The sequence below is a fragment of the Chiloscyllium plagiosum genome, unplaced genomic scaffold (assembly GCF_037043375.1).
Source record: "Chiloscyllium plagiosum isolate Xiang-an unplaced genomic scaffold, Cpla_swu_hap1 HiC_scaffold_18, whole genome shotgun sequence".
Taxonomy (NCBI): Eukaryota; Metazoa; Chordata; class Chondrichthyes; order Orectolobiformes; family Hemiscylliidae; genus Chiloscyllium; species Chiloscyllium plagiosum.
The window spans coordinates 40,403,388-40,430,360 of NW_028270156.1; the positions used below are offsets into that span (position 1 = coordinate 40,403,388).

At 42.3% G+C, this 26,973-nt stretch overlaps 1 protein-coding gene across 1 annotated transcript in view; it reads left to right on the forward strand.

Annotated features, from left to right (window-relative positions):
* Positions 1 to 500: 500 nt before the first annotated feature.
* The window catches only part of tub (TUB bipartite transcription factor), a 467,593-nt gene continuing 441,120 nt past the window's right edge, over positions 501 to 26,973 (forward strand). Inside the window, exon 1 of the mRNA XM_043705827.2 lies at positions 501 to 698. Within this exon, the coding sequence (XP_043561762.2) occupies positions 643 to 698 (56 nt within the window). The 5' untranslated portion in view covers positions 501 to 642. The remainder of the gene's footprint in view (positions 699 to 26,973) is intronic.

Below are 26,973 nucleotides of genomic sequence, written 5' to 3' on the forward strand. Positions count from 1 at the left end.
AGGTTATAAGCAATGTTTGAAGAGGTAAGATGTAACCTTGGTTTTCTCTTTGATGAGTGTTCCTCCACACACGGTGGATTTAATTAGTGCCTCTGAAAGGATGAGGTTTGAAAGAACCGTAGACGGTGTGATTGGACAGGAAGGGGAATGATGTCAAAGGATAATGCTGTATCTGTGGAAACAGGAATAAATAAGGAAGACCAGCAGTAAATTGGCAGAGGGTTCTGGACCCAGTTTCGTCGATTTGATGGACTGCTTAAAGGTACAGGCAATTTAATACGCCTGTATTCATACTTTAATTAATTAAGAATTTTGCTTGTACTGGAGGATTAAGTGTAAAATCATTGAATTGCTTCATTAAACGTTTCTTTTGTCTCTCAGCTGCACCCCTTCTCAAATACATGGCACAGTCCTTATTTTGTAAGCTCAAACTGGAACAGTTTTTGTGCATCTGATCTGTATTGCTCACTGCAGAGGTATAATCCTGACTGGAGCAGTTTCACGTTCCATCAGTCTCTGGACAGGTATTGCTGTGAAAACAAGAACTGAGCACATTTCAGCCTTAGGCTGTGCCTCCCAAGCAATCTCTGGGCTCCATCCGACTCCTCGCCGCCTGCAAGATTTGCATTGTAATTGAGGAGAATGGATGGAGTAAGCAGCAACAGGACCATGTCCTACAGCAGATGGAGTTATGACAGGTAGCCCATATTTTCTATTATTAAAGTGTTTTTTTGTTTTACTATACAGCAGCCCAATTAATCCAGCATAACTGCGTGTTCAGAATAGAAATATCGTTGGCAAGCTGAAGTCCTTGCCCCTTAGAAAGAGAGCTACGTTTTGTGAGCGCGAATTATTTTTCAGAAACGCAGCATCTGTCTGTTCTGTGGTATTATTCTCTGCTTCAATCCTCCCAAATTGATGAGAGTTTTCTTTTAAATGTGTATATTCTTGAATTTCAATTGTAAGTGATAAATGTTTTTGACAGAGTGGTGACATAACTGCATATATGACTGTCACACATTTTTGATATTGGCACTCTTCCTAATTTCAAATGCCTTCTACTATAGCAGAAAAAAATGCAAATTTTCACGGGTAAACAATGACACTGAATAAAATCTGACCACTGCACAATGAAGCTTTGCCTTAATTGTAACAAATGATTAGAAACTTCTGTCAACCTCGGGTTTCACCCCTGAGTAGGTTAAAATAGCACTTGCATCTTTTTCAACCGTGCTGATTCATCCTTCTTTTAAGTTGTTTTCCTTTTCTAAAGATAAAGTCTGTAGCTTTTCCTGACTTATTGCATTAATGTAAGTATTTATTCATTTCAGTCATTTAGCAGCAGGGGCATTCTTTGCAATACACTCCTGGTTCACTTTCACGAGTTAGCTTGTTAGAGTTGCAACTCCTCCATTTACCAATCAAGTAGCATGCTTGCCTACCATATGTTACATTCCCAAGTATGTACTAAGAATTAATTATAACTTGGATTTGATTATTGCATCATCCAAGTAGCAATCATAAACACTTATGTCAATTTTTACCTTTGCTGACTGAAAAATACACCTTTTAAGGGAATAGAAAACACCAATATTATTGCCACAGAAATGGCGGACAATGCTACAATGATATAATGAGCAAATTGAATAACTAAACAGAATAGAGCATGATAACATATTGCTGCGGCTCCAATACATTTCACAATGTCTAGGCTGCTGCAATGGAAATTGGTAATAACCTTTGGATTCCAGTATTTTAAGATCAATGGTACATTTTCCTCTGAAGCAAACAGCTTAAGTTTATGTATCAGTACAAATAAAGAATTATTAGCAATTATCAAGTACATTATTTTTGCAAGTTGTGTGACCCATCTAGTAATTACATTTCAATGGCACAGTAATGTTGACCATTTCTGATTGTTGGTTTAGCTAATTTGTTTATAGAAAGAAAGTGCGATCACTGCCCACACTGAAAGCTAAGCTTTCTACCCACACCAATTCTATGATTGAGTGGCTGGCTAAAAGCTTCTTTAATTAAACTACAATCATAGTGCCAGAGAATTGTAGCAAAATTGGTTCATTTTGAATTTTTCCTGATGATTGACTTGTACTGAATTTCGATGTAAGCATCTCCCTTGAGATTGAGAGGCTGACTTGGGACCTCAGTCTGAAATACCTGAGAACTGTATGTCAATACCAGTACGCCTGGCATTCTTAGCTAGTAGCTTCTCAGGCATCTCACATTTTTAGCTAAATTATCAATTATTTATTCTATAGATATATGCTATTAAAATTTGCATTATAGATTTTTAAAAGTAAACTATTTTGATTTTAGATAACTAAGATTTTACAAAGCTGTTTCACCCATTAGCTGTTTGCTAGGTATTGTGATCTGGAAGGGCATATCTGAGCATGAGAGCTCATTCAGGCCAGTGTTGGTGTTTTGCAAAAGCTGGTTTGGATGGGAAAAAACAGACTATTAATTAAATTACAGGGACTTAACACATCTGATTGGAACCTCCTGACAGTTTTGCAAGGAATCTGAGGGAAGTAGAATCTTCGGAATAAAATAATGTAATATTGATTGTCAATAAATATAGGGGACGGTCAGCTAATGATATCTACACTATATCACACCAATGAAACAAATTATAAGACAAAAGTTGAATAAATATCACCGAAAGAATCCCCTCTTTTCTAAAAAAAATCATTTGTTTTGCAGTAATGGCATTTTTGGGTCGTGTGTTTCCGGCATCACATATCTGTGATTTGAAAATTTTCATTTTGGTGTCCTGTTGTATCCCCTCAGGTGTCAAATTTAATGTGAACTGTCTTTCATTTAAAATTGTGTTCTCTTTACAGCCTCCATGTAATACTTTGCTTCATTCTGACAGGATTTACAGGAACGTATTTTTGAGATGCTGAAATGATCTGAAATTAGCTATCCTTTATGTGCACCTGTCAGTTTAATAAAGTGTTCACTTTGCCTTTGGACATGCACCCAACCTTGCTACAAATGGCATTTATGCTAGGCTCTTTAAGAGTCTATTTACCCTCCATTAAAGTCCATTGCTGCACAGTTGCGTGGGCCAACATCATAGGATGTGCAAGTTGATTTTTCCAAAAAGTCTGGAACATGCGATATAACTTTGACAGTGGGGCTAGGTTATTCACTGATGATATCACTGCCTGGTGGTAGAAATCTAGAACTTCCTTCTGCAAATAACTGTTGAAGCTGCAGCAGTTTTTAATTTTTTTAAAAAAAGCCCTCACAGGATGAGGGAATTGCAGACAATGTCAGAATTATAATCCATCACTGAATGCACTTGAGTAGGCCATGATGACATGCCTTGAACAGCTGCAATCTACATGGTGTAGGTATTTCAAAAGTGCTGTTGGAAGGATATTCCAGAATTTTGACGCAGTGATAACGAAGAAACAATGAGGTGCAAGTCAGAGTGGTGTGTATCTTGGAGGAAACTTGCAGCTAATGCATTCAGCTGCCCATGCCTTTCCAAGTAGTAAGGGTTTTGGGTTTGGACAGTGCTGTTGAGGCACCTTAGTGAATTGCTGCACTGCATCTTCCAGAGGGTACACACTGCAGCCACTGTTTGTTAGTGGTGAAAGGAGTGAATGTTGAAGGTGATGGATGGGTAGGTAATCATGCAGGTTGCTTCGATCTGGATTGTGTTGAGCTGCTTGTGTGTTTGGAGCTGCGCCCATCTTGGAAAGTGGGGAGTATTCCATCACATCCCTGACTTGTGCCTTGTAGATGGTGGCCATGATGTGATGGAGCCAGTGTTGGACCGGGGTGGACAAAGTTTACAAATCACACTACATCAGGTTATAGTCCAACAGGTTTAATGGGAAGCACTAGCTTTCAGAGCGCTGCTCCTACAACTTGATGAAGGAGCAGCGCTCTGAAAGCCAGTGCTTCCAAATAAACCTGTTGAACTATAACCTAGTGTTGTGTGATTTTCAACTTTGTAGATTGTCAGCAGTGAATGGGGAGTCATGAGGTAAGTCACCAATCACAGAATTCCCTGCATCTGAAAATTGCAAATATCAAATTTCATAAGTTTTGGCTGAGTATGAGAGGCAAATGGGAAAAGGCTGGGGTTTGAGGGAGTGTGTAAGGTGAAGCTTGGAGGGCCAATTTTTTGATTGAGATGGTGGTTTCACTGTCTGGGCCAGGATTTATTGCTGGAGGAGAAAGTGAGGTCTGCAGATGCTGGAGATCAGAGCTGAAAATGTGTTGCTGGAAAAGAGCAGCAGGTCAGGCAGCATCCAGGGAACAGGAGAATCGACTTTTCGGGCATAAGCCCTTCTTCAGGAATGAGGAAAGTTTGTCCAGCAGGCTAAGATAAAAGGTAGGGAGGAGGGACTTGGGGGAGGGGCATCGGAAATGTGATAGGTGGAAAGAGGTCAAGGTGAGGGTGATAGGTCAGACTGGGGTGGGGGCGGAGAGGTCAGGAAGAAGATTGCAGGTTAGGAAGGCGGTGCTGAGTTTGATGGATTTGACTGAGACAAGGTGGGGGGAGGGGAAATGAGGAAACTGGAGAAATCCGAGTTCATCCCTTGTGGTTGGAGGGTTCCTAGGCGGAAGATGAGGCACTCTTCATCCAACTGTCGTTTTGTTGTGGTCTGGCGATGGAGGAGTCCAAAGACCTGCATATCCTTGGTGGAGTGGGAGGGGGAGTTGAAGTGTTGAGCCACAGGGTGTTTGGGTTGGTTGGTCCGGGTGTCCCAGAGATGTTCTCTGAAACGCTCCGCAAGTAGGCGGCCTGTCTCCCCAATATAGAGGAGGCCACATCTGGTGCAGAGGATGCAATAGATGATGTGTGTGGAGGTGCAGGTGAATCTGTGGTGGATATGGAAGTTTCCTTTGGGGCCTTGGAGGGAGGTGTGGGCGCAAGTCTTGCACCTCCTGCGGTTGCAGGGGAAGGTGCCGGGAGTGGAGGTTGGGTTGGTGAGGGGTGGATTTATTGCTTCCTAATTTACTCAGAAGTCAATTAAAAGTCAAACACATTTGGGTTTTTAGTCACATGTAGGCCAGGCCTAGCCGATTTATTTTCTTGAAGGACATTAATAAAATCAATCTGGTTCATTACGATCAATAACCATTAAAATGTTACCACTGCACCTGCTTCTTATAAATTTTTGTGAGGCAACTATATTGAGGATAAACAATCATTGTGGATTGGTCATTATGATCCATTTGAAAGGTAGAGTTGTCTAAGGAACTGAATGGTTTACTACTGCTTCTATCTTCTGATGAAAGTTCTGCTTCTACAGCAAAAATGTGCGAGAAGATCATTGGAGCCTCCATGATTAATGTCACAGAAGATCGTCAGATAGTCCTGGATAACATATCACCTTGTTACTCACAAAAACCTGAAAACAAAACTTTGACAAATTTGAGGGACTAAGTATATGTGAAGACCAAGTTGAGATCATGCTCAAGATACAACAACACTAGTTGCAACTAATAAAATTTAGATGATCCCCTTCAGATAAATAATGAAAGTTATTACTTTAAAAAATGAAATTCCTTAAAATGAAGAGAGAACGTAATCTACACTTGCCTGCCTTAATATTCTGAACATTCACATTCTGTATTGAATTTTACCATTGGCTTTGAGAATGTGGCATCAGAACCAAATGGAACTCCCAAACCCACACTCAGTGGTGGTCTCAGCAATCCTCCTGGAAGTTGCCTCTGACCAAACTCGCTGTCTAACAGACAGCTCTGGGGGCCCAGGCACCCCACTGAGGCAGTGGGGCTAATGAGAGTACAGGGCCTACATTTTGAGGTGCTGTTGGACAGGGGAGTAAAAAATTTAAAAATGAGAGGGGCAAGGCAGGCAGACCTGTGATTCCTCTCTTCAAGGGATAGAGTATCCAGCTCCAGTGCCAGATATAGAGCCTCCAAAGCGCACCTCTGAGGCTTGTGGTGGCCACAGGTTTGGAAAAATGCTAACCCCCCACTCCCCCCCCCCCCCCCCCCCGCCCCCCCCACAACACCCAGCTCCATCCCTCCCCATCAAAATCATCTTTTAATAGAGCCATTTAGTTATTTCAATTGGCTGCTCCATAGGACTTGGAAAGTCCTGCCCATTATTTTGTCTACAACTGTAACTTGTGTTTATATCGCTCCTTTTAATGTAATGAATTGCCTTAAGATGCTTCATAGGAATGGAGAGCGGGATGTCTGATGTGCGGTGAGAATTAAGACATGGACAACAGTGTTTTGAATGGCCTTGAGTTCACAATAGGAAACCAGATAGGAGTGCACTGGATTTGTCAAGTCTAGATTTAATGGAGATATGAATGATGACTTCAGCAGCTGCACTGAAATAGGCAAGCACAGTCGAGTTTGGATGCACTGATCTTGGAATCAATGTGATTCCATGGTTATGAGGATATACTATCATAGATTCTCTTGATAACTTTGTCGAGGTTCAGTATTATTTGGAGAAACTGGGGTGGACAAAGTTTAAAAATCATTCTTGATAAAGGGCTTATGCCCGAAACGTCGATTCTCCTTCCCCTCCGATGCTGCCTGACCTGCTGTGCTTTTCCAGCATCGCATTCTCGACTCCAGCATCTGCAGTCCTCACTTTCTCAAAGTTAAAAATCACACAACACCAAGTTATAGTCCAACAAGATTATTTGGAGGCACGAGCATCTGAAGCAAAACCACCTGATGGAGCAGTGCTTCAAAAGCTAGTGCCTTCAAATAAACCTGTTGTACTATGGCACAATGGGCGGCACGGTGGCACAGTGGTTAGCACTGCTGCCTCGCAGCGCCAGAGACCTGGGTTCAATTCCCGACTCAGGCGACTGACTGTGTGGAGTTTGCACGTTCTCCCCGTGTCTGCGTGGGTTTCCTCCGGGTGCTCCGGTTTCCTCCCACAGTCCAAAGATGTGCAGGTTAGGTGAATTGGCCATACTAAATTGCCCATAGTGTTAGGTAAGGGGTAAATGTAGGGGTATGGGTGGGTTTCGCTTCGGCGGGTCGGTGTGGACTTGTTGGGCCGAAGGGCCTGTTTCCACACTGTAATCTAATCTAATCTAATCTAATAACCTGTGTTATGTGATTTTTAGTGAGGTTCAGTGTGTACATGAGAAATAGGACGGCATCAAGGATTAGTTGGGGACACTGACGTTGACAGTCAGGAGCAGAATGAAAAGACATTACATGTGGTTCTTTGATTATGCTTAGGTAAATAAGAATGGAGCCAGGTGAGTGCAGTCCTATACAACTGGACGACAGAGGCCAGTGGTGTGGTCAACTATGTCAAAGGATTCAAGCAGCTTGAGAAAGACAAGATGGGATAAAGTTTATCTTTGCCATGTCAGATGTAATTTTAACTTTGATAAGAACTCCGAAACGTGGCTGGAGGAATTTATAAGTGAGTTCCATGAAAAATGGGAATGATTTGGGAGGGATCAGCATCTGCAAGCTCACTGGTTTGTGAAGGAAAGCTGAAGATGGCTTGATTGTTTACAATGACAGTGAAATTAGTGTTTTATTTTTGAGGAGAAGGACAATGACAGCAGATTTGCAGGAGAGAGAACTAGTGCAATATTGACTAATATGATTTTCAATGAAAAACCACAGGAGACTTGATTAAAAAAAGTACTGTGTGCCGGCATTCACCCTTGTAGCACAGATGCTGTGAGCAAATAATTTGTGATTTTTTTTCAGCTGATTGATTACACTTCATATTTCAATATCAGACTGAATGAAATTTGGTGACATAAATCACAAATATCTGCTGGAAAGAAAATTGAGTTGATACAATCTAATCACATATTATTTCAAAACTGTGATAAATTGCACTGTTAAAGCAGAAATTACAGGAATTACTTAGCATATCTGACAGCATCTGTAGAGAGAGAAAGAATTTGCAATTCGGTTAGTGTCAGAAAAAAAGTGCAGCCTGGATTTAATCACTATAAATCAGAAGCTGTATTGGTGTTCCATAACAGAACCAATGTATTCTGAGTTAAAATGAATGACGCCATGGATGATCCAGACATTAATATAAATTTTACATAATTATGACATAAATGATCATAAAACAAATGGACTGGTTTTACCTCCTCCTCCTGCTGGGGGTGAGGATGTTATATTGGGGAGGGAATTTGTCCTGTCTGTCCAGTCATGTAGTTTTATTTGCCTGAATTCAGACGTGGGACTAGTCCTTGCCAAAGATTGGCTGGGACTAATTTAGATTGGAGTATCATGTCCTAATGCTGTTGTTGGGTCTCAAGGTAATTTTAACTGTGGACCTGATGAGAGCCCCCACCACAACAATTGGCCACTGGAAACTCAGATAGGTAATTTCAACATTTCTTTAAAGACAGAAGATACAAAACTGGCTCAAAGGTAGGAGCCAATGGGTGGTGGTGGAGGGTAGCTTTTCAGACTGGAGGTTTGTGACCAGTGGTGTACCACAAGGATTGGTGCTGGGTCCACTGCTTTTCTCATTTATATAAATGAGTTAGATGTGAACATAGGAAGTAGAGTTAGTAAGTTTGCAGATTACACCTAAATTGGTGGTAGAGTGGACAGTGAAGAAGGTTACCTTAATTACAACGGAATCTTAATCAAATGGTCCAATAGGCCGAGGATTGGCAGATGGAGTTTAATTTAGATAAATGTGAGGCACTGCATTTTGGAAAGACAAATCAAGCCAGAACTTATACTTTTTAATGGTAAGGTTCTGAGGAGTATTTCTGAACAAAGAGACCTTTGAGTGCAGGTTCATAGTTCCTCGAAAGCAGATATATAAGACGGTGAAGAAGGCATTTGATATGCTTGTCTTTATTGACCTTCGTTGCATTGAGTATAGGAGTTGGGAAGTCATATAGCAGCTGTACAGGACATTGGTAAGGCCACTTTTGGAATACTGCATGCAATTCTGGTCTCACTGCTATAGGAAGGATGTTGTGGAACTTGAAAAGGTTCAGAAAAGATTTACAAGGGTATTGCCAGGGTTAGAGGGTTTGAATTATAGACAGAGGCTGCATAGGCTGGGGCTGTTTTCCCTGGAGCTTTAGAGGCTGAGGGATGACTTTATAGAAGTGTATAAAATCATGAGGGGCATGGAAAGGGTAAATAGCCACTTTCTTTTCCCTAGGGTAGGGGAGTCCAGAACTATAGGATATAGATTTAAGGTTAGAAGGGAAAGATTTAAAAGCGATGTAAGGGGCAACATTTTCACACAGAGGATGGTGCGTGTATGGAATGAGCTGCCAGAGGAAGTAATGGAAACCGGTACAATTACAACCTTTAAAAGGCATCTGGATGGGTATATGAAAAGGAAGGGTTTAGAGGGATATGGGCTAAATGCTGGCAAATGGGACTAGATTAATTTAGGATATCTGGTCAGCATGGATGAGTTGGACCGAAGGGCCTGTTTCCATGCTGTACAGCCCTATGACTCTATGGCTCATTGTATGGTAAATGGATGAGGAGGGCTCCCCTTGCCATCTGTGATGAGACCTCAGGCTGCTCTTTTCCCAGGCTCCAGAATCCTGAATTGACTTCTGAATGTTGATTAATAAATGACCTATGCAATTTACTAAATGCTTCCTTGCCTCGCAAGGGACTCATCTCAATGGATTCTTGGAAGCAACCTTTCTGCTCCCAATTCTGCATCCCTGGCACGCAGGACAAATTGCCCTGAAACAAAGATTATGGTCCTGAAATGTTTTTCTCTCTGTAGATGCCATCTGACCTGCTGAGTATTTCTCGCATTTCTTGTTTTATTGTCTACGATCTACCGGTTTTGGAGTTGGGGGGGGGGGGTGAGTCAGAGTTGGAGTATTTGAGGTAGTCTGGGAACTAAAGTCTCCAGCTATGTACCCTCCAGGTTCCATAATGTACATATCAGTTGCTCATGTCAGCCTCTGCACCCCAATTCTCCTCCTTACATTAGTAGGTTTTGGATGTAGGTTTGCTCGCTGAGCTGGAAGGTTCATTTCCAGATGTTTTGTCACCTTACTAGGTAACATCGTCAGTGTGCCTCCGGATGAAGCACTGCTGATAATTTCTGCTTTATATTTCTATGTTTGCGTTTCATTGGGATGGTGATGTCATTTCCTATGGTGATGTCATATCACCAAAGATACCACCAAAGACACAAAGATAGAAGAGGATGAAATAATGGTCTACTTTGATGTAACAGCCCTGTTTACATCAATCAACATGAACCTGGCCAAGGAAACACTGACTACATTATTAGAAGACCCAAAGACACATACACCAAGCACCAATAACTTCATCAGCAAGGATAGTATTGTCAAGCTCGCGGCAAGCCTTACCCCACACTTCACCTTCAACAACAAAACCTACAAACAAAGCAATGGAACACCCATGGGATCTCTGATATCAGAGTTCTTAGCAGAGGCAGTAATGCAGAGACTCAAACAACTCTGCCAATCTTCCAATTCAAACTTTGGGTACGCTACGTGGATGACACCTTTGTCATCACTAAATGAAACAAATTAGAGGAAACCTTCAAGACCATCAATAAGACCCTTACTGCCATAAAATTCAATAAAGAGGAAGAAAACAACAATAAACTGCCATTCCTAGATGTCACAGTAGAACGAACAGCCAATGAGGAACTTCAATTCAGCGTCTACAGGAAAACCGCACATACGGACCAAATATTGAACTACAGAAGCAATCATCCCAACATCCACAAATGAAGCTGCATCAGAACATTATTTCAATGAGCCAACACACGCTGTAGCACAGGAACTATGCAGAGCAGAGGAAAATCACCTATACTGTGTATTCAAAACGAATGGGTACCCAATGGACCAGTTCCAATACCGTACAACCCAGATGGCCTCCTTCTTCAAAGACTGCAATTTCCCCCCAGACGTGATCGACGATGCTCTCCACCGCATCTCCTCCACTTCTCGCTCCTCCGCCCTTGAGCCCCGCCCCTCCAATCACCACCAGGACAGAACCCCACTGGTCCTCACCTACCACCCCACCAACCTCCACATACATCGTATCATCCATCGTCATTTCTGCCACCTCTAAACGGACCCCACCACCAGGGATATATTTCCCTCCCTTCCCCTATCAGCATTCCTAAAAGATCACTCTCTCCGTGACTCCCTCGTCAGGTCCACACCCCCCCACCAACCCAACCTCCACTCCCGGCACCTTCCCCTGCAACCGCAAGAAATGCAAAACTTGCATCCACACCTCCCTCCTTACTTCCCTCCAAGGCCTCAAGAGATCCTTCCATATCCACCACAAATTCACCTGCACCTCCACACACATCATTTATTGCATCCGCTGCTCCCGATGTGGCCTCCTCTATATTGGGGAGACAGGCCGCCTACTTGCGGAACGTTTCAGAGAACACCTCTGGGACACCCGGACCAACCAACCCAAACACCCCGTGGCTCAACACTTCAACTCCCCCTCCCACTCCACCAAGGATAAGCAGGTCCTTGGACTCCTCCATCGCCAAACCATAGCAACACAACGGTTGGAGGAAGAGCGCCTTATCTTCCGCCTAGGAACCCTCCAACCATAAGGGATGAACTCCGATTTCTCCAGTTTCCTCATTTCCTCTCCCCCCACCTTATCTCAGTCCCAACCCTCGAACTCAGCACCGCCTTCCTAACCTGCAATCTTCTTCCTGACCTCTCCGCCCCCACCCCCACTCTGGCCTATCACCCTCACCTTAACCTCCTATTGCATTTCCAAAGCCCCTCCCCCAAGTCCCTCCTCCCTACCTTTTATCTTAGCCTGCTGGACACACTTTCCTCATTCCTGAAGAAGGGCTCATGCCCGAAACATCGATTCTCCTGCTCCTTGGATGCTGCCTGACCTGCTGCGCTTTTCCAGCAACACATTTTCAGCTCTGATCTCCAGCATCTGCAGTCCTCACTTTCTCCCTACCCAATGAACATAGTCCACCGATTTCTCAGCAACAAACCCAAACAAGCAACCAAAACGCGTCCAGATACCCCAGCCACTCTCCCCTACAACAAAGACATCTTGGAAATGACTGCCAGACTACTCAGACCCCTTGGCATCATGGTAGCCCACAATCCCACCAACACACTAAAATAGCATCTAATGAACTTGAAAGACCCTATACAGACAACAAGCGAAACTAATGTCATTTACAAAATACCGTGCAAGAGTTGTAACAAACACTACATTGAACAAACAGGCAGAAAACTAGCTACCAGGATACATGAACACCAAATAGCCACAAAATGACATGACCCTCTCTCATCCTTCTCCAAATATTGGATAAACCACTTCAACTGGGACAACACATCCATCCTAGGACAAGCCAAACAGAGTCATGCATGAGAATTCCTAGAAGCATGGCATTCCAACCGGACTCTATCTACCACCCCCTGAGAAAAAGAACAGAAAATGACATCACAGGAAATGACATCACCAACCCAAAGAAACCCAAACATATAAATAGAAAGCAGGAATTATCAGCAGTGCTTTGCCCGGATGGATCTCCAGCTCAGCGAGCAAACCTACATCCAGAAACTCAGCCTGAGCTCCAAATCTTCTCAAAACTTGCTGATTAGTAGGTTTCATAGGATGACTGTTACGGAACCTCTAGTGACATTCATTGAGTGATCATGCCGCTTGAAAAATTAATGGAACTTCATTCTTTTTTTCCAAAGAATAGTTTCAAAAGTGCTTCTGCACCACATGGCCATAGTAGCAACATCATAGAGTCATAGAGATGTACAGTATGGAAACAGACCCTTTGGTCCAACTCGTCCATGCCAACCAGCTATACTAACCTAATCTAGTCCCAGTTGCCAGCACTTGGCCCTTATCCCTCTAAACCCTTCCTATTCATCTTGTCTATTTATCTATCAATGCCCTCATGACTTTATAAACCTCTATAAGGTCACTCCTCAGCCTCTGATGCTCCAGGGAAAGCAGCCTCTGCCTACTCAGCCTCTCCCTATAGCTTAAATACTCCAACCCTGGCAACATCCTTGTAAACCTTTCAAATTTCACAACATCCTTCTGATAGGAAGGAGACCAGAATTGCAAGCAACATTCCAAAAATGGCCTAATCAATGTCCTGTACAGCCGCAACATGACCTCCCAACTCCTATATTCGGTTTTACGCAGAAAGACAGAAGCCCCGGGGGCAATAGTTTGCTCTAAAAGAGGCTGGCAACATCTCCAGTAAAACAACGAAAGGGAATAAGAGAAATTTTACAATGTATCAAAGTTCGATATGATTTTGATAAAATGAATGGAAATGTTGTCATCCTCTGATTTAAGGAGCTTATGAAAAGAGATTGTCAATTAAAAATTGTTCCTAGAGTGAGGAGAGTTTAACTGAAATAATTTAACACAGAATGTTTTGCCACAGGGAATAGTTCAGGAAGAGACCATTCAATCTTTGAAGATAAAAGTGGATAAATGGTTGAAGATGACCGAGGGCTAAATGGGAGGGTGTGTTGCGCTGAATTTAAATTTGTATTGTTTCACTGAAGAGCTGCCACAGTCCTGATGTTTTTGCATTGTCTGATGCTTTGCTGCAAACCTTTGGCATTCTGTATAAACATCTTAAAATTTGTTTGGTCTACATGTATTCAGTGTTGCTACAGTTTTAAAAAGCTGGTAGAAATTACAATAGCACCATTTCGGAGGCATTTAGACAGACACATGAGAGGGCAGGAAAAAAACAAATATGGACCATCTACAGGATTAGTTTCGAATGGCACCATGATCAACATGGACATAATATGCTGAAGGGCTGTTTTTGTAATGTTTATTGTTAATTTTGCTCTAATCAGCATGCAACTGAAATTGAAGATTTCTGTTCAGGAATCTAAATGTTTGGAGAAAAATAGCTGCCTTTCAGTACTGACAAAACTGATTAGTTACTGCCTGTGATAGAAATACTGTCGTCTTCCATTAGAACAAACTATTGTTCTGTAAAGGTTTCTCTCTTTACCTGTATTAAGTTGCTCTTTGAGTTCTTTCCATTATTGCTAGCACGGCATTTATTGTGTACTGTATTCATAGGTAAACAGTCCGACAAAGAACACACTGGAAGTATAGCTTTCATAATGTTTACCTTGTTGAAATAAGTATTAGCTTAGTGACGGCAATCTCATGCCTGAGTCAATCAGTCTTAGGTTCACAGCCTATTTCAGAAATCTGAGCATACAGTGAAGGTTGGCAGTTTAGTACCATACAGGGGTATCCCATTTATGAAAATCTGTCTTATGAATGCTGATGCTTATGAAAGCGATCCCATTTGGTGACGTAATTTTAAAGACCCAACATATGGATGTTTCCTGTTCTTGCAAATGGTTGCTTTACTTTGTCCTGCATTATAATATGACTTGCCTACCAAACAAGTTGTGAATGGACTCCAGACAGAATGCATTTGCAGTCTGGGTGGGGGGTGCTGTTTGTACCTCGGGAGTCCTTCAATGTTGGAGGTGCCACCATAGATATGAGAAGTTAAACCAACCTGTCTGTGCTCTGGGAACACTGTAAAGGTTTCTTTGGCACTGTATGTGAGGGATTGCATTTTGCAGTGACTTCCTGACTCCATATAGCTTTGTAAGTGGCAGGTTCGACCTGCAATTGGAAGTTTCACCATTTATAGCCAAAACCATTTTTGTTAATAGCAATTCACTCAGGCACAAATCACGGTCCATTCAACATTAATGGGGTATGCAAACAGACATAAGTTACACTGTTGTAAAGTCCTTGACCTGTTGTATGGAAATCATAAATTTATGGATTTTGTTAACGTACACTCAGAAGAGCATAGAACATAGAACAATACAGCACAGACCAGGCCCTTTAGCCCTCAATGTTGTGCTGACCTGTGAACTAATCTAAGCCCATCGCCCTGCATTATCCCATCATCATCCATACGCTTATCCAAGGACTGTTTAAATGCCCCTAAGGTGGCTGAGTTAACTACATTGGCAGGCAGGGCATTCCACGCCCTTACTGCTGTCTAAGTAAAGAACCTGCCTCTGACATCTGTCTTAAATCTATCACCCCTCAATTTGCAGCTATGCCCCCTCGTACAAGCCAACATAATCATCCTCGGAAAAAGACTCTCACTGTCCACCCTATCTAATCCTCTGATCATCTTGCATATCACTATCAAATCCCCTCTTAGCCACCTTCTGTCCAATGAGAACAGACGCAAGTCCCTCAGCCTTTCCTCATAAGACCTTCACTCCAGGCCAGGCAACATCCTAGTAAATCTCCTCTGCACCTTTTTCCATTGCTTTCACATCCTTCCTGTAATGGGACGACCAGAACTGTACACAATATTCCAAGTGAAGCCGCACGAGCGTTTTGTATGTTGCAGCATGACATCACAGTTCCAGAACTCAATTCCTTTACCAATAAAACTTAATATACTGTATGCCTTCTTAACAGCACTATCAACTCGTTGCCTTCTTACTGAAAGCCATTTTCTAATCCAAACTGCTAAATCACCCTCAATCCCATGCCTCTGCATTTTCTCCAATAGCCTACCATGTGGAACCTTATCAAAGGCTTTACTGAAGTCCATGTATACCACGTCAACTACCCTACCTTCATCCACATGCTTGGTCACCTTCTCAAAAAAGTCATGAGACACGATCTGCCCTTGACGAAACCATGTTGACTATCTCCAATCAAATTGTTTGCTGGATGATTATAAATCCTATTCTCTTATCTTTTCCAAAACTTTTCCTACAACAGACGTAAGGCTCACTGGTCTACAATTGCCTGGGTCATCTCTGCTGCCCTAAAGGACACAACATTTGTAATCCTCCAGTCCTCTGGTACTAAACTTGTAGACAATGACTCAACGATCAATGCCAAAGGCTCCACCATCATCTCCCTAGCTTCCCAGAGAATCTTCTGATAAATCCCATCTGGCCCAGGGAACTTACCTACTTTCACACATTCGAGAATTGATGATACCTCCACCTTACTAACCTCAATCCTTTCAAGTCTAATAGCCCGCATCTCAGTTTTCTCCTCTACAATATTGAATGAAAACAGATGAGAAATATTTGTTTAGCACCCCTCCAATCTCCACAGGGTCCACACACAACCTCTCACTTCTGTCTTTGACTGGCCCCATTCCCACCTTAGGTATCCTTTTATTCCTCACATACCTAATGAAAAGCTTTAGGGTTCTCCTTTATTCTACCTGCTAAAGACTGCTCATGTCCCCTCCTTGTTCTTCTTAACTCTGTCTTTAAATCCTTCTCGTCTCAACATCACATAAGCCTCCCTCTTCCACTTAACAAGAGATACAATTTCTTTAGTAAACCATGGTTCCCTTATCTTATCACTTCCTCCGTGCCTGACAGGGACATACCTATCAAGGACACGCAATATCTGTTCCTTAAACCAGCTCCACATTTTGATTGTCCCCTTCCCCTGCATTTTGCTACCCCATTCTATGCCTCCTAAGTCTTGCCTAATCATATTATAATTGCCCTTCCCTCATCTTTAACTCTTGCCCTGTGGCATGTACCTATCCTTTTTCATCGCTAAACTAAACGTAACTAAATTATGATCACTCTCTCCAAAGTGCTCATTTATCACTGAATCAAATACCTGGCCTGATTCATTACCAAGCACCAGATCGAATGTGGCCTCCCCTCTTGTCGGCCCTTTGACATACTGTGTCAGGAAACCCTCCTGCACACATTAAACAAAAACTGATCCATCCAATATACTAGAGTTATAGCATTTCCAGTCAATATTGGGGAAGTTAAAATCCCCCATAATGACCATCCTGTTCCTTTCACTCCTACCCAGAATCGTTTTGCCAATCCTCTCCCCCACATCCCTGGAACTTTGCAGAGGTCTATTTAAAAAAAATTCCCAGCAGTGTGACCTCTCCTCTCCTGTTTCTAACCTTAGCCCATACCACCTCAGTGGACGAGTCCTCATCAAATGTTCTTTCAGCCACCATTATACTGTCCTTGACTAACAAAGCCACACCTCCCCCTCTTTTACCACCTTCCCTGCTGTTAATGCAAGATCTAAACCCTGGAATCTGCAACATCTATTCCTGACCCTGCTCTATCCATGTCTCCAAAATGGCCACAACATGGAAGTTCCTGGTACGTAACTATGCTGCAAGCTCACCTACCTTATTCCAGATACTTCTGGCCTAGAAGTAGACACACTTCAAACCAGCTTGCTGTCTGCCAGCACACTCCTGTGACCATGAAATTCTGTCCAGTTCCTCCCTACTCTCATCCTCCTGTGTACTGGAACTACACCACAGGTTCCCATCCCCCTGCTGAGCTAGTTTAAACCTACCTGAATAGCACTAGCAAATTTCCTGTCCAGAGTATTAGTACCCCTCTGGTTCAAGTGAAGACCATCCTGTTTGTAGAGGTCCCACCTTCCCCAGAATGAGCCCTAATTATTCATATACCTGAACCCCTCCCTGTTCCTCACCTCGCTATCACGTGGCATGGGTAACAAACCAGAGATAACAACTCTGTTTGTTCTAGCTCTCAGCTTCCACCCTCGCTCCCTGAAATCCTGCCTTACATCTCTATACCTCTTTCTACCTATATTATTGGTGTCTATGTGGACCATGATTTGGGACTGGTCACCCTCTCCTTTCAGGACCCCTAAGACACGATCCGAGACGTTACAAACCCTGGCACCTGGTAGAGGTAACACACCAACCATGAGTCTCTTTCATTCCCAACAAACCTTCTATCTGACCCTATAACTATTGAGTCTCCAATGGCTAACATTCTCCTTCTTTTCCCCCTTCCCTTCTGTGCAATTCAATAAAAATATAAAAATATAAAAGATGATGTAATGGTGACCGTTGTAACTGTTATTGATTATAGTGAACCAGATTTGTTTCATTAATGCCTGCTGACCTTAGCAGGTCTGGCCCACATGTGACTCCAGACCCAAAGAATTGTGGTTGACTCTTAATTGACCACTGAGCATATTAGGGAGCAATAAATGCTGGCCAAGCCAGTGATACCAACATCCATGAACAAATTTTCAAAAAGAAAAAGGGATAGGCTCTGTGCCAGAGACCTGCACCCTAATGTATACCCCTGGTAAGTCGTTCTCTCCCCCCAAACAATATCCAAAATGGTATACTTGTTTTTCAGGGGAACAACTACAGGGGGCTCCCTGCACTGACTGTTTTTCCCCCTTTGAACAGTTACCCAGCTTTCTTCATGTCTAGGAGTAACTACTTCCCTGTAACTCTTATCTATCACAGACTCTGCCTCTGGAATGATCTGAAGTTCATCCAGCTCCTGCTCCAGTTCCCAGCATACATATAAATCGTCACTATCTGAAGCTGATTAAATTCCTCCTCCTTTAATCTTAAAAATAAAGATGTAGCTAGCAGTGAAGATTAATTAAAACCTCCTATACTACTTTAATTGACAAACTTGGAAAAAAGTAACAGCTGTTCATGTAGTTTTAATATAGCTCTTTGTTGCCATTTCCTTATATTGTTACATAATTATGAATGCTTGGCGGAGTTTCAAAAGCTAGACTTATCTTAGTGGAGGCTCTGAGTTTGCAGTTTTGTACACAATTTAAAGAGACTATTAATTAAATATCTATTTTGTGGTTAGCGAAATAAATATTTGCTAACATAAGGGATCTGTCACCTGAAAGCATTTATTAGATTTTGTGAATGGGAATTCTTTTCACTATTAAGTGTGCTGTTGTGAGAGCTGTATTAGTTTATTCCCATTTTATTTTTTTTTCATGTCTGTACTACTCCTGAGATTTTCCCACAATGAGTGTCTACAGAGTGACCTGGAGAATACGTGGGTACAGTAGGGACAGTGAATGGGAGCCTGATTTAATATGGTGCATATGAGGAACCATGGAAAGGGGTTGGGGTTTGAGGGAGCATTTTGGGTGAGGCATATAGGGCCAATTTCTTCTTTCTTTTTGAAAATTTGTTCATGGATGTTGGTATTACTGGCTTGGCCAGCATTTATTGCTCCCTAATATGCTCAGTGGTCAATTAAGAGTCAACCACAATTCTTTGGGTCTGGAGTCACATGTGGGCCAGACCTGCTAAGGTCAGCAGGCATTAATGAAACAAATCTGGTTCACTATAATCAATAACAGTTACAACGGTCACCATTACATCATCTTTTATATTTTTATATTTTTATTGAATTCCGATTTCATCATCTACCTTAGATTTGAATGCATGTCCTCGGATCATCAGTTTGGGTTTTTGGATTCTAGTCTGATGACATTATCATTATTCCACCCCTAGGACGACGTGCCTGGGGAGTGAGGTGGTCATTCTAACCCACATATCCACCCCTTGTGCTCCCTACGCTCCACATCTGGGGTTGGTGGACTCAGCTTCATCCTGTATCCACTCCCAGAGTTTGAAATCTGTATGCATTCCAATGCTTATTCCTGAGGCAGATCCATAATATTGTGAAATTTCCAACTCCAGCTTGAGATGACACCAGGAACAAAGGAGATGCATCCAAGTATATTTAAAGAGATTAGGGAGAAACTGTATGGGGATTGACCATAATTTCTCAGCCTCCCCTTAATTCTGGGAAGGTGCCAGAGGACTGGAGAATTGCAGACATTACACCCTTGTTCAAAAACAACTGTACAGCTAAGCCCAGCAATAACGGAGCTGGTCAGTTTAATTTCTTTGCTGGGGCAATTCCTGAAACAATTATTTGGTATGTAAATTGTAGTCACATGGGAAAAGGTGGATCATTTAGGTTCAACCAACATGGAATTTGAAAGGAGATTTGGTGATTAAACAATGTGCTAAAGTTTTCTTGAAAATATAACAGAAAGGATTGATGAGTGTAATGCTGTTGGTGTAACATCCATGGACTTAAAGATATTTGGTACAGTGCCACACAACAGATGTGTGAGCAAAGTTATAACCCATGGAATGAAAGTGTCAGAAGGAACCTGGATACAAAACAGGCTGGGTAAAAGGAAACGAGATGGGCGGCATGGTGGCTCAGTGGTTAGCACTGCTGCCTCACAGCCCCAGGGTCCCAGGTTCAATTCTAACCTCGGGCACCTGTCTGTGTGGAGTTTGCACTTTCTCCATGTGTCTGTGTGGGCTTCCTCTGGGTGCTCCGGTTTCCTCCCACATTCCAAAGATGTGCAGGCCAGGTGAATTAGCCATGCTAAATTGCCCATAGTGTTAGGTACATTAATCAGATGGGTCTGGGTGCGTTACTCTTCAGAGGGTTGGTGTGGACTTGTTGGGCCGACGGGCCTGTTTCCACACTGTAGGGAATCTAATCTAATTAGCTGTTGATGGAGATTTTTTGGGCTGGTGGAAGGACTGTAGTAGAGGTTGGTATTGGGAACTCAGCTTTTCCTGATGTATATTAATCCAGATCTTGGTGTAAGAAAAGCAATTTCAAAGTTTGCAGATGATACTAATTTGAAAGCATTACAAACTGCGAGAAAAGTATGGAACACCAAAAGGACATTGACAAGTTGGTAGTAGATGAGGTTCAATGCAGGAAAGTATGTGGTGATGCACTTTAGTAGGAAGAACATGGACAGACAAGAGAAAATAGGGGCTACATTATTTTGAGAAGTGAAGGAGCAGAGGGACTAGAATGCATTTGTGGGCAGATCATTGAAAGTCACAAGAGAGGTGGAGAGCAGTTAATAAATCATACATATTCTGGGCTTTATTTATAGGGACATACAAGAACAGGGAGGTTATGCTGAATGTGTACAAGACATTTGTTAGACATCAGATTATTATGTACAGTTCTGGGTGCCCCATTATAAGATATGAGTGCATTGGGAAGAGTGCAGAAGGGTTTTACAAAAATGGTTCCATGGTAAGAAATGCTGGTTAGGAGATTGGATTGAAGAAATTGGAATTACTCTCCTTGGAAAGAAGAAGGTTAAGAGGAGATCTGATGAGGGAGGTTTTCAAAATTGTCAAAAGACTGGATATAGTAGAAAGGGAGAAATTGTTTCCACTTTAAAAGGATTGAGAAAGAGAGAGGACATTAAAAGTGATTTGCAAAAGAAATAAATTTATATTAGAAACAACTTTCATATAACAAGTTGTTTGGGTCTGGAATGTATTGTGCGCAAGTGTTGTGGAGGCATTCAAGAGGGTAGTGGATGCTCATTTCAATCGAAATAATGTGCAAGCATACAGGCAGGAGGCCGGCACTAATTTGAAATGCTCATTGGATAACCGATGCCATAACACTTCTGGGATTCCGATTCTGTGTTTGAAGCCTTGGTGGCCAAAATTGAGCCCAAGGTTACAAAGTAGGCAATGAGAAAAAATCTTGGGGAAAAAAGCTCTTTATTTTGGTACTTGGACAAGGAAATTTAATGGCAAAAATATGGGGTCAAATAATCCCTAAATGTATTTTAAGAGAAAGAAGAGCGTGAAGGTGGGGGAACATCAATGTAAAAGTGAGTCTTCTTGGACATCATGATTTTTAGCTAAAATTTCTTATGTTTTGCAATTAAATAGAAATCATCCTATGATCATCGATGCAGAAACTGTGTCTTTATATGTTCGGACCCGAGGGTACTTGGAGCAAAGGGGAAGACCCTTTTGAGCAGAGATAAAGAGAAACCTCTTTAGCCAGAGGGTAGTGAATCTGTTGAATTCATTGGTACCGAAAGCTGTGGAGGCCAGGTCATTGAGTATATTTAAAACAGAGATAGATAAATTCTTGATTGCCAAGGGGATCAAAGGTTATGGGGAGAAAAGAGGAAAATGGGTTTGAAAAAACCCATCAGACATGATTGAAATGTGGAATGCTCTCAATGGGCCAAATGGCCTAATTTCTGCTCCTATGTCTTATGGTCTCACTGCACTGAGACTGAAAAGCTGCAAATGCTGCTGAGTGCTGTTCAATATATCAGCAAACGTTCTAACTTCTGATCTTCTGATGGAAGGAAAGTCATTGGTGAAGCATCTAAAGATGAGTGGGCCTTTGACCTCCCCTGAGGAACTTGTCCAGTGATGTCCTGGAGCTGAAATGACTGACCTCCGACAATTGTAACTTTCTTTCTATGTGCCAGGTATGACTCCATCCAGTGGAGAATTTTCCTCCAATTCCCATTTGACTGCAGTTTAGCTCGGTCTCCTTGATGCCACACTCAGTCATATGTAACTTTGAGTCGAGAGCAGTAACTCTTCCGTCCTCTCTGGAATTCAGCTCTTTTGAACATGTTTGGAGCAAGGTTGTAATGAGGTGAGGAGCTGAGTGGCCTAGTCAGAAGCCGAACTGAGCATCAGCAAGCAGGTTATTGTGAAGCAACTGATGCTGAAATAGAACTGCTTTGATACGATGAACACCATCGTTGTCGTTGTACTGGAACAGCTTGGCTCGGCGCATAGCAAGTTCTGGAACACAAATCTGCAGTACTGTGATGAAATATTAGCAGGGTCCCAAGGTTTTTGCAGTACCCAGTACTGTCAGTCATTTCTTGATATCATTGAATTGTCTGAAAACTTGGGTCTGAGATTCTGGGGACCTCCAAAGGAGGCAGAGATCTGTGATGGGGTTCTTGTTGGCAGTAAGAACAAACTAAGGTATTCCATTTTTGCCTGTATGAATATGAATGCTTTAGAGATGAAGCAATATTGCCCATACATTGGTTCTATTATGCTCAGAAAAGTGCATGATTTCTTTGTACATCAGAATGCAGCAGATGAATAAAATTAAGTAATTAATTATCAAAAGAATGTATATGGTGCTTCTGTGAGGGACAGATTTTGAAGACAGCAATGTCACTGGAAAGGATAGCTCCCTGAGGGAAGAACAATAGTAAAAGTTGGAGGCAGAGGGAGTGAATACTGAACAGGGAAGCAGCCCCTGCTGCACAATGATGTGTAGGAAGAATACACCCCCTCAAATCCTAATGGTGCAAATCTTCCAGCTCTCTGTGGTACTGTGGCAGCCTGTGACACAGACTGTCACCATCAAGACAAGTGACAATTGCCTTAGGTGTGTTAAATTGTATTACTGCCCTCAATAGCTCTAATTAGCTGGGAAACACTTCCTTCACATCAGTGAACAGCTTACACTGTAAAACGCAGTTTCTTACGAGAAGTAGGTTTCTGGACCTGGCTCCGATTTCCCACATGAAGAGTGCCTTCTATTTACCTGACTGTTTGTTTTAGAATAGACCTGCTGATATCAACAAGCAATCCAAACACTGTAGTGAGAAGGTCACCAGATAGCTAATGTTACACAAGGTAGTGGCACAAATCCAGACCGTGGAAGATCAGAGTTCTGAATGAAACAAGAGAGTAGGTGGGTAAGGAAATGTGTACCATTCTAACAGTACAATAATCAAATATTGATATATCTCAAACAATTTCTTTGTGAATCCCTTCTATATATGTCACTTACACTATTTGATTTGCAATAGAGTAACTATATAAGGATGAAGTGGGGATAAGGTCAAGGTCTGTAACTTAAGTGGTGCTTTGTGAATTTATTGTTTTGGTTCCTGGATTGCAGCTATTAGTGTAGTGGCAGGCTGAAGTTGTTGAGTTCCTATCACAAATTGAGTGTTAAACTTGTAGAATATTAAATAAAATCGATACAGTCTCTTCCTTAATGCAATAATAGAAAATGTGAAATATATATTTAGTCAATTAAACACATTTAATTGAAATTGGCTACGATCACAACATAAAAAAAGAAAATATTTGGTTGTTAGAATTTCTTTCCTTTGCCATTGGCTGGTATTTTCATATTGCTGGCAATAAAATAGCAGAGGCAGTGGGAATGGTTCTCTAGATTTCCATCTCATCTGCTCCATTTGCTGCAGTTTTCTGGGCTTCCATTTGTAAGATGCGAATATTGCCTGGAACATTGATGGCGAGGGCCCCAGATATGGCTTTGTGAAGGGAGTTGACCGTGAATGGTTCCTGTGCCTCTTGTCTTGGCTTATTTCTGTCAACCCCGTTGTCTGCTGAATCATTTATCTTAGTGCTAATGTTAAGCTCCCTCTCAGTGACATATATACCACATAGGTACCCCATGTGGAGATTTACTGAGCCTTACTTGAAGTAATTGAATCTGGGCAGTGTCCCTCTCAGCTGAGAAGAGGGTCTCACCTATGCGAACGAAGTCTTGTATCATGAATTGTAACACCATCTTCTCGTCCTCTGTAATACGCTCAGATTCTGTTCATCGTTAAACAGGACAGCTCCCCTTGGAATTCTAGTGCACAGAGGTCTTTTAAATAAAGCATAGGTGCCAGGAATTCTAGTCTTTTGGCAAATAGCCCTTGAGTGGTGAGGTATTCTGGGAACAGCATGTGGTACAATGAGGTATGCTACAAGGCAGGGTAAGTCATTAATGAGGTGTGTTTGATAAGGTATAGCCAGAACAGGCACTTTGGCTCAAATTGGTCCATGCCAATCAAAATGTCCATCCACGTTAACCCCATTTCCCTCCACTTGGCCCATATTCTTCTAACCCTTTCCTATGCATGTACTTGTCCAAACGTCTTTCAAATGTTATTAATGTACCCACCTCAACCACTTCCACTGGCAGTTCATTCCATGTGCGTACTACTCTGTGGGGAAAAAAAGTTGCCACTCAGGTTCCCTTTTTATTCTTGTCCCCTAACATTAAACTGATGCCCTCCAGTCCACAATTCCCCAACCCTGGGAAACAGCCTGAGTGCATTCAGCCTATCTATGCCTCTCAATAATCTTATAAACTTCCATAAGGTTCCCCCCCCTCAGTCTCCAACACTCTAAAGAAGAGTCCTTGCTTGTCCAACCTTTTCCCTGTAACTCAGACCATTGAGTCCAGGCAACACCATTGTAAATTTCTTCTGCACTCTTCTCATCACAAGACCCATCATAATATCCTTCCAATAACAAGGTGATCAAAACTGAACCCGATACTCCAAGTGCGGCCTCATCAACTTCCTGTATAACTGCAACTCCAACTTCTACACTCAGTGCCCTGACTGATGAAGGCCAGTGTGCCAAAAGCCGCCTTCACTGTCCTGTCTACATGTGACTCCACTTTCAGAGAACTGTGAACCTAAACTCCAAGATCCCTCCATTCCACTTCACTCCTTAAGGCCCTACCATTCATCATGAAACTCCAATCTTGATTTGACTTTCCAAAATGCAAGACCTCACACATACCTATATTAAACTCCATTTGCCATTTCTCGGCCCACTTCCCCAGCTGATCAAGGACCTGTTGCAATTTCTGAGAACCTTCCTTACTGTCCACACCTATTTTAGTCTCACACGCAAACTTACTAATCATGCCTTGTACATTCTCATCCATATCATTGACATAGATAACAAAGAGTAATGGGCCCAGCACCAACCTCTGATGCACTCCACGAGTCACAGGCCTCCAGTCCGACAAGCATCCTTCCACTATTACCCTATGCTTCCTACCATCAAGCCAATTTTGTATCTAATTTGCTGCTTGCCCTGGATTCCATGTGATCTAACCTTCCAGAGCAGCCTAGCATGGGGAACCTTAACTAAAGCCTTATTGAAATCCATATCAACAATGTCTACTGCCCTGTCCTCATCAAACTTCCTGGTCACTTCTTCAAAGAACTCTAACAAATTTGTGAGACATGATCTCCCACTCACAAAGTCATGTTGATTACTCTTTCAAAATGCACGTATATCCTATCCCTCAGAATCTTGTCAAGTAACTTACCCACCACAGATGTTAAGCTTACTGTTCTATAGTTCCCAGCTTGTTCTTTGCAGCCCTTCTTGAATAATGGCACAACACCCACTTCCCTCCAGTCTTCTGGGACCTCACCTTTGGCTAACAATGATGCGAAAATATCAGCCAGGGCCCAGGCAATTTCTTCTCTAGCCTCTTGCAGTGTTCTTGGATACATCTTGTCAGGACCAGAAGATTTATCCACCTTCATACATTCCAATACATCCAATACCACTTCTACTCTGTTATGGACTTTCCCAAAGATCTCACCACTAACTTCCCCAAGTTCCCAAGTTGTCTTGTCTTTCTCCATGGTAAACACAGAGGAGAAATAATCATTGAGAACCTCACCCATCTCCTGTGGTTCTACACATACATGTCCACTTTTGTACTTGAAGGGGCCTTATTCTCTCTACTTATCCTTTTTACCTTTAATATACTTAAAGTACGTCTTTGGATTCACCCTCATCTTCTCAGCCAAGGCTATCTCTAGCCTCCCCTTTTTTGTGCCCTCCTTCTTCACTAAACTCCTGTATCCCCTGTGTACCTCCAGGGATTCCCTTCATCCCAGCTGCCTGTACCTGAGCCACACCTCTTCTTTTTTTTCTGGTCAGAGCCTCAATATCTCTTGTCATCTGGCATTCCGCATTCATGCCAAACTTGCTCTTCACCTTCAGAGGAACATATAGACATTGGACTCTCGCTATCTCGCTTTTAAAGGCCTCCCACTTGCCAGAGATCCCTTTGCCTGCAAACAAACTACCCCAACCAACCCCTGCAAACACCTATCTAATTCCATCAAAATTTGTCTTGCCCCAGTTTAGAACCGGAATCTGTGGACCAGTATTGCCCCTCTCCATAACTATTTTAAAACTACTATAACTACGCTCACTGGTCCCAAAGTGTTCCCCCACTGTAACCTCCATCACTTGTCCTGCTCTATTTCCCAAGAGTAGGTTGCGTTTTGCCCCTTCCTGAGTAGGGGACTCTATATACTGAAGCTTTCCTGAATGTACTTAACAAATTCCAGCCCATCTAAGCCCTTAATTCTCTGGTAGTCCCAGTCTATTAAAATCGCCTACTATGACAAACCTATTGCTCCTGCGAGTCTTTCCAATCTCACTTCATATTTGTTCCTCTAATTCCCATTAACTATTTGAGAGCCTGTAGTACAACCCCAAAACATCATTACCCCTTCTTATTTCTGAGCTCCACCCACAAAGTCTCAACGAAT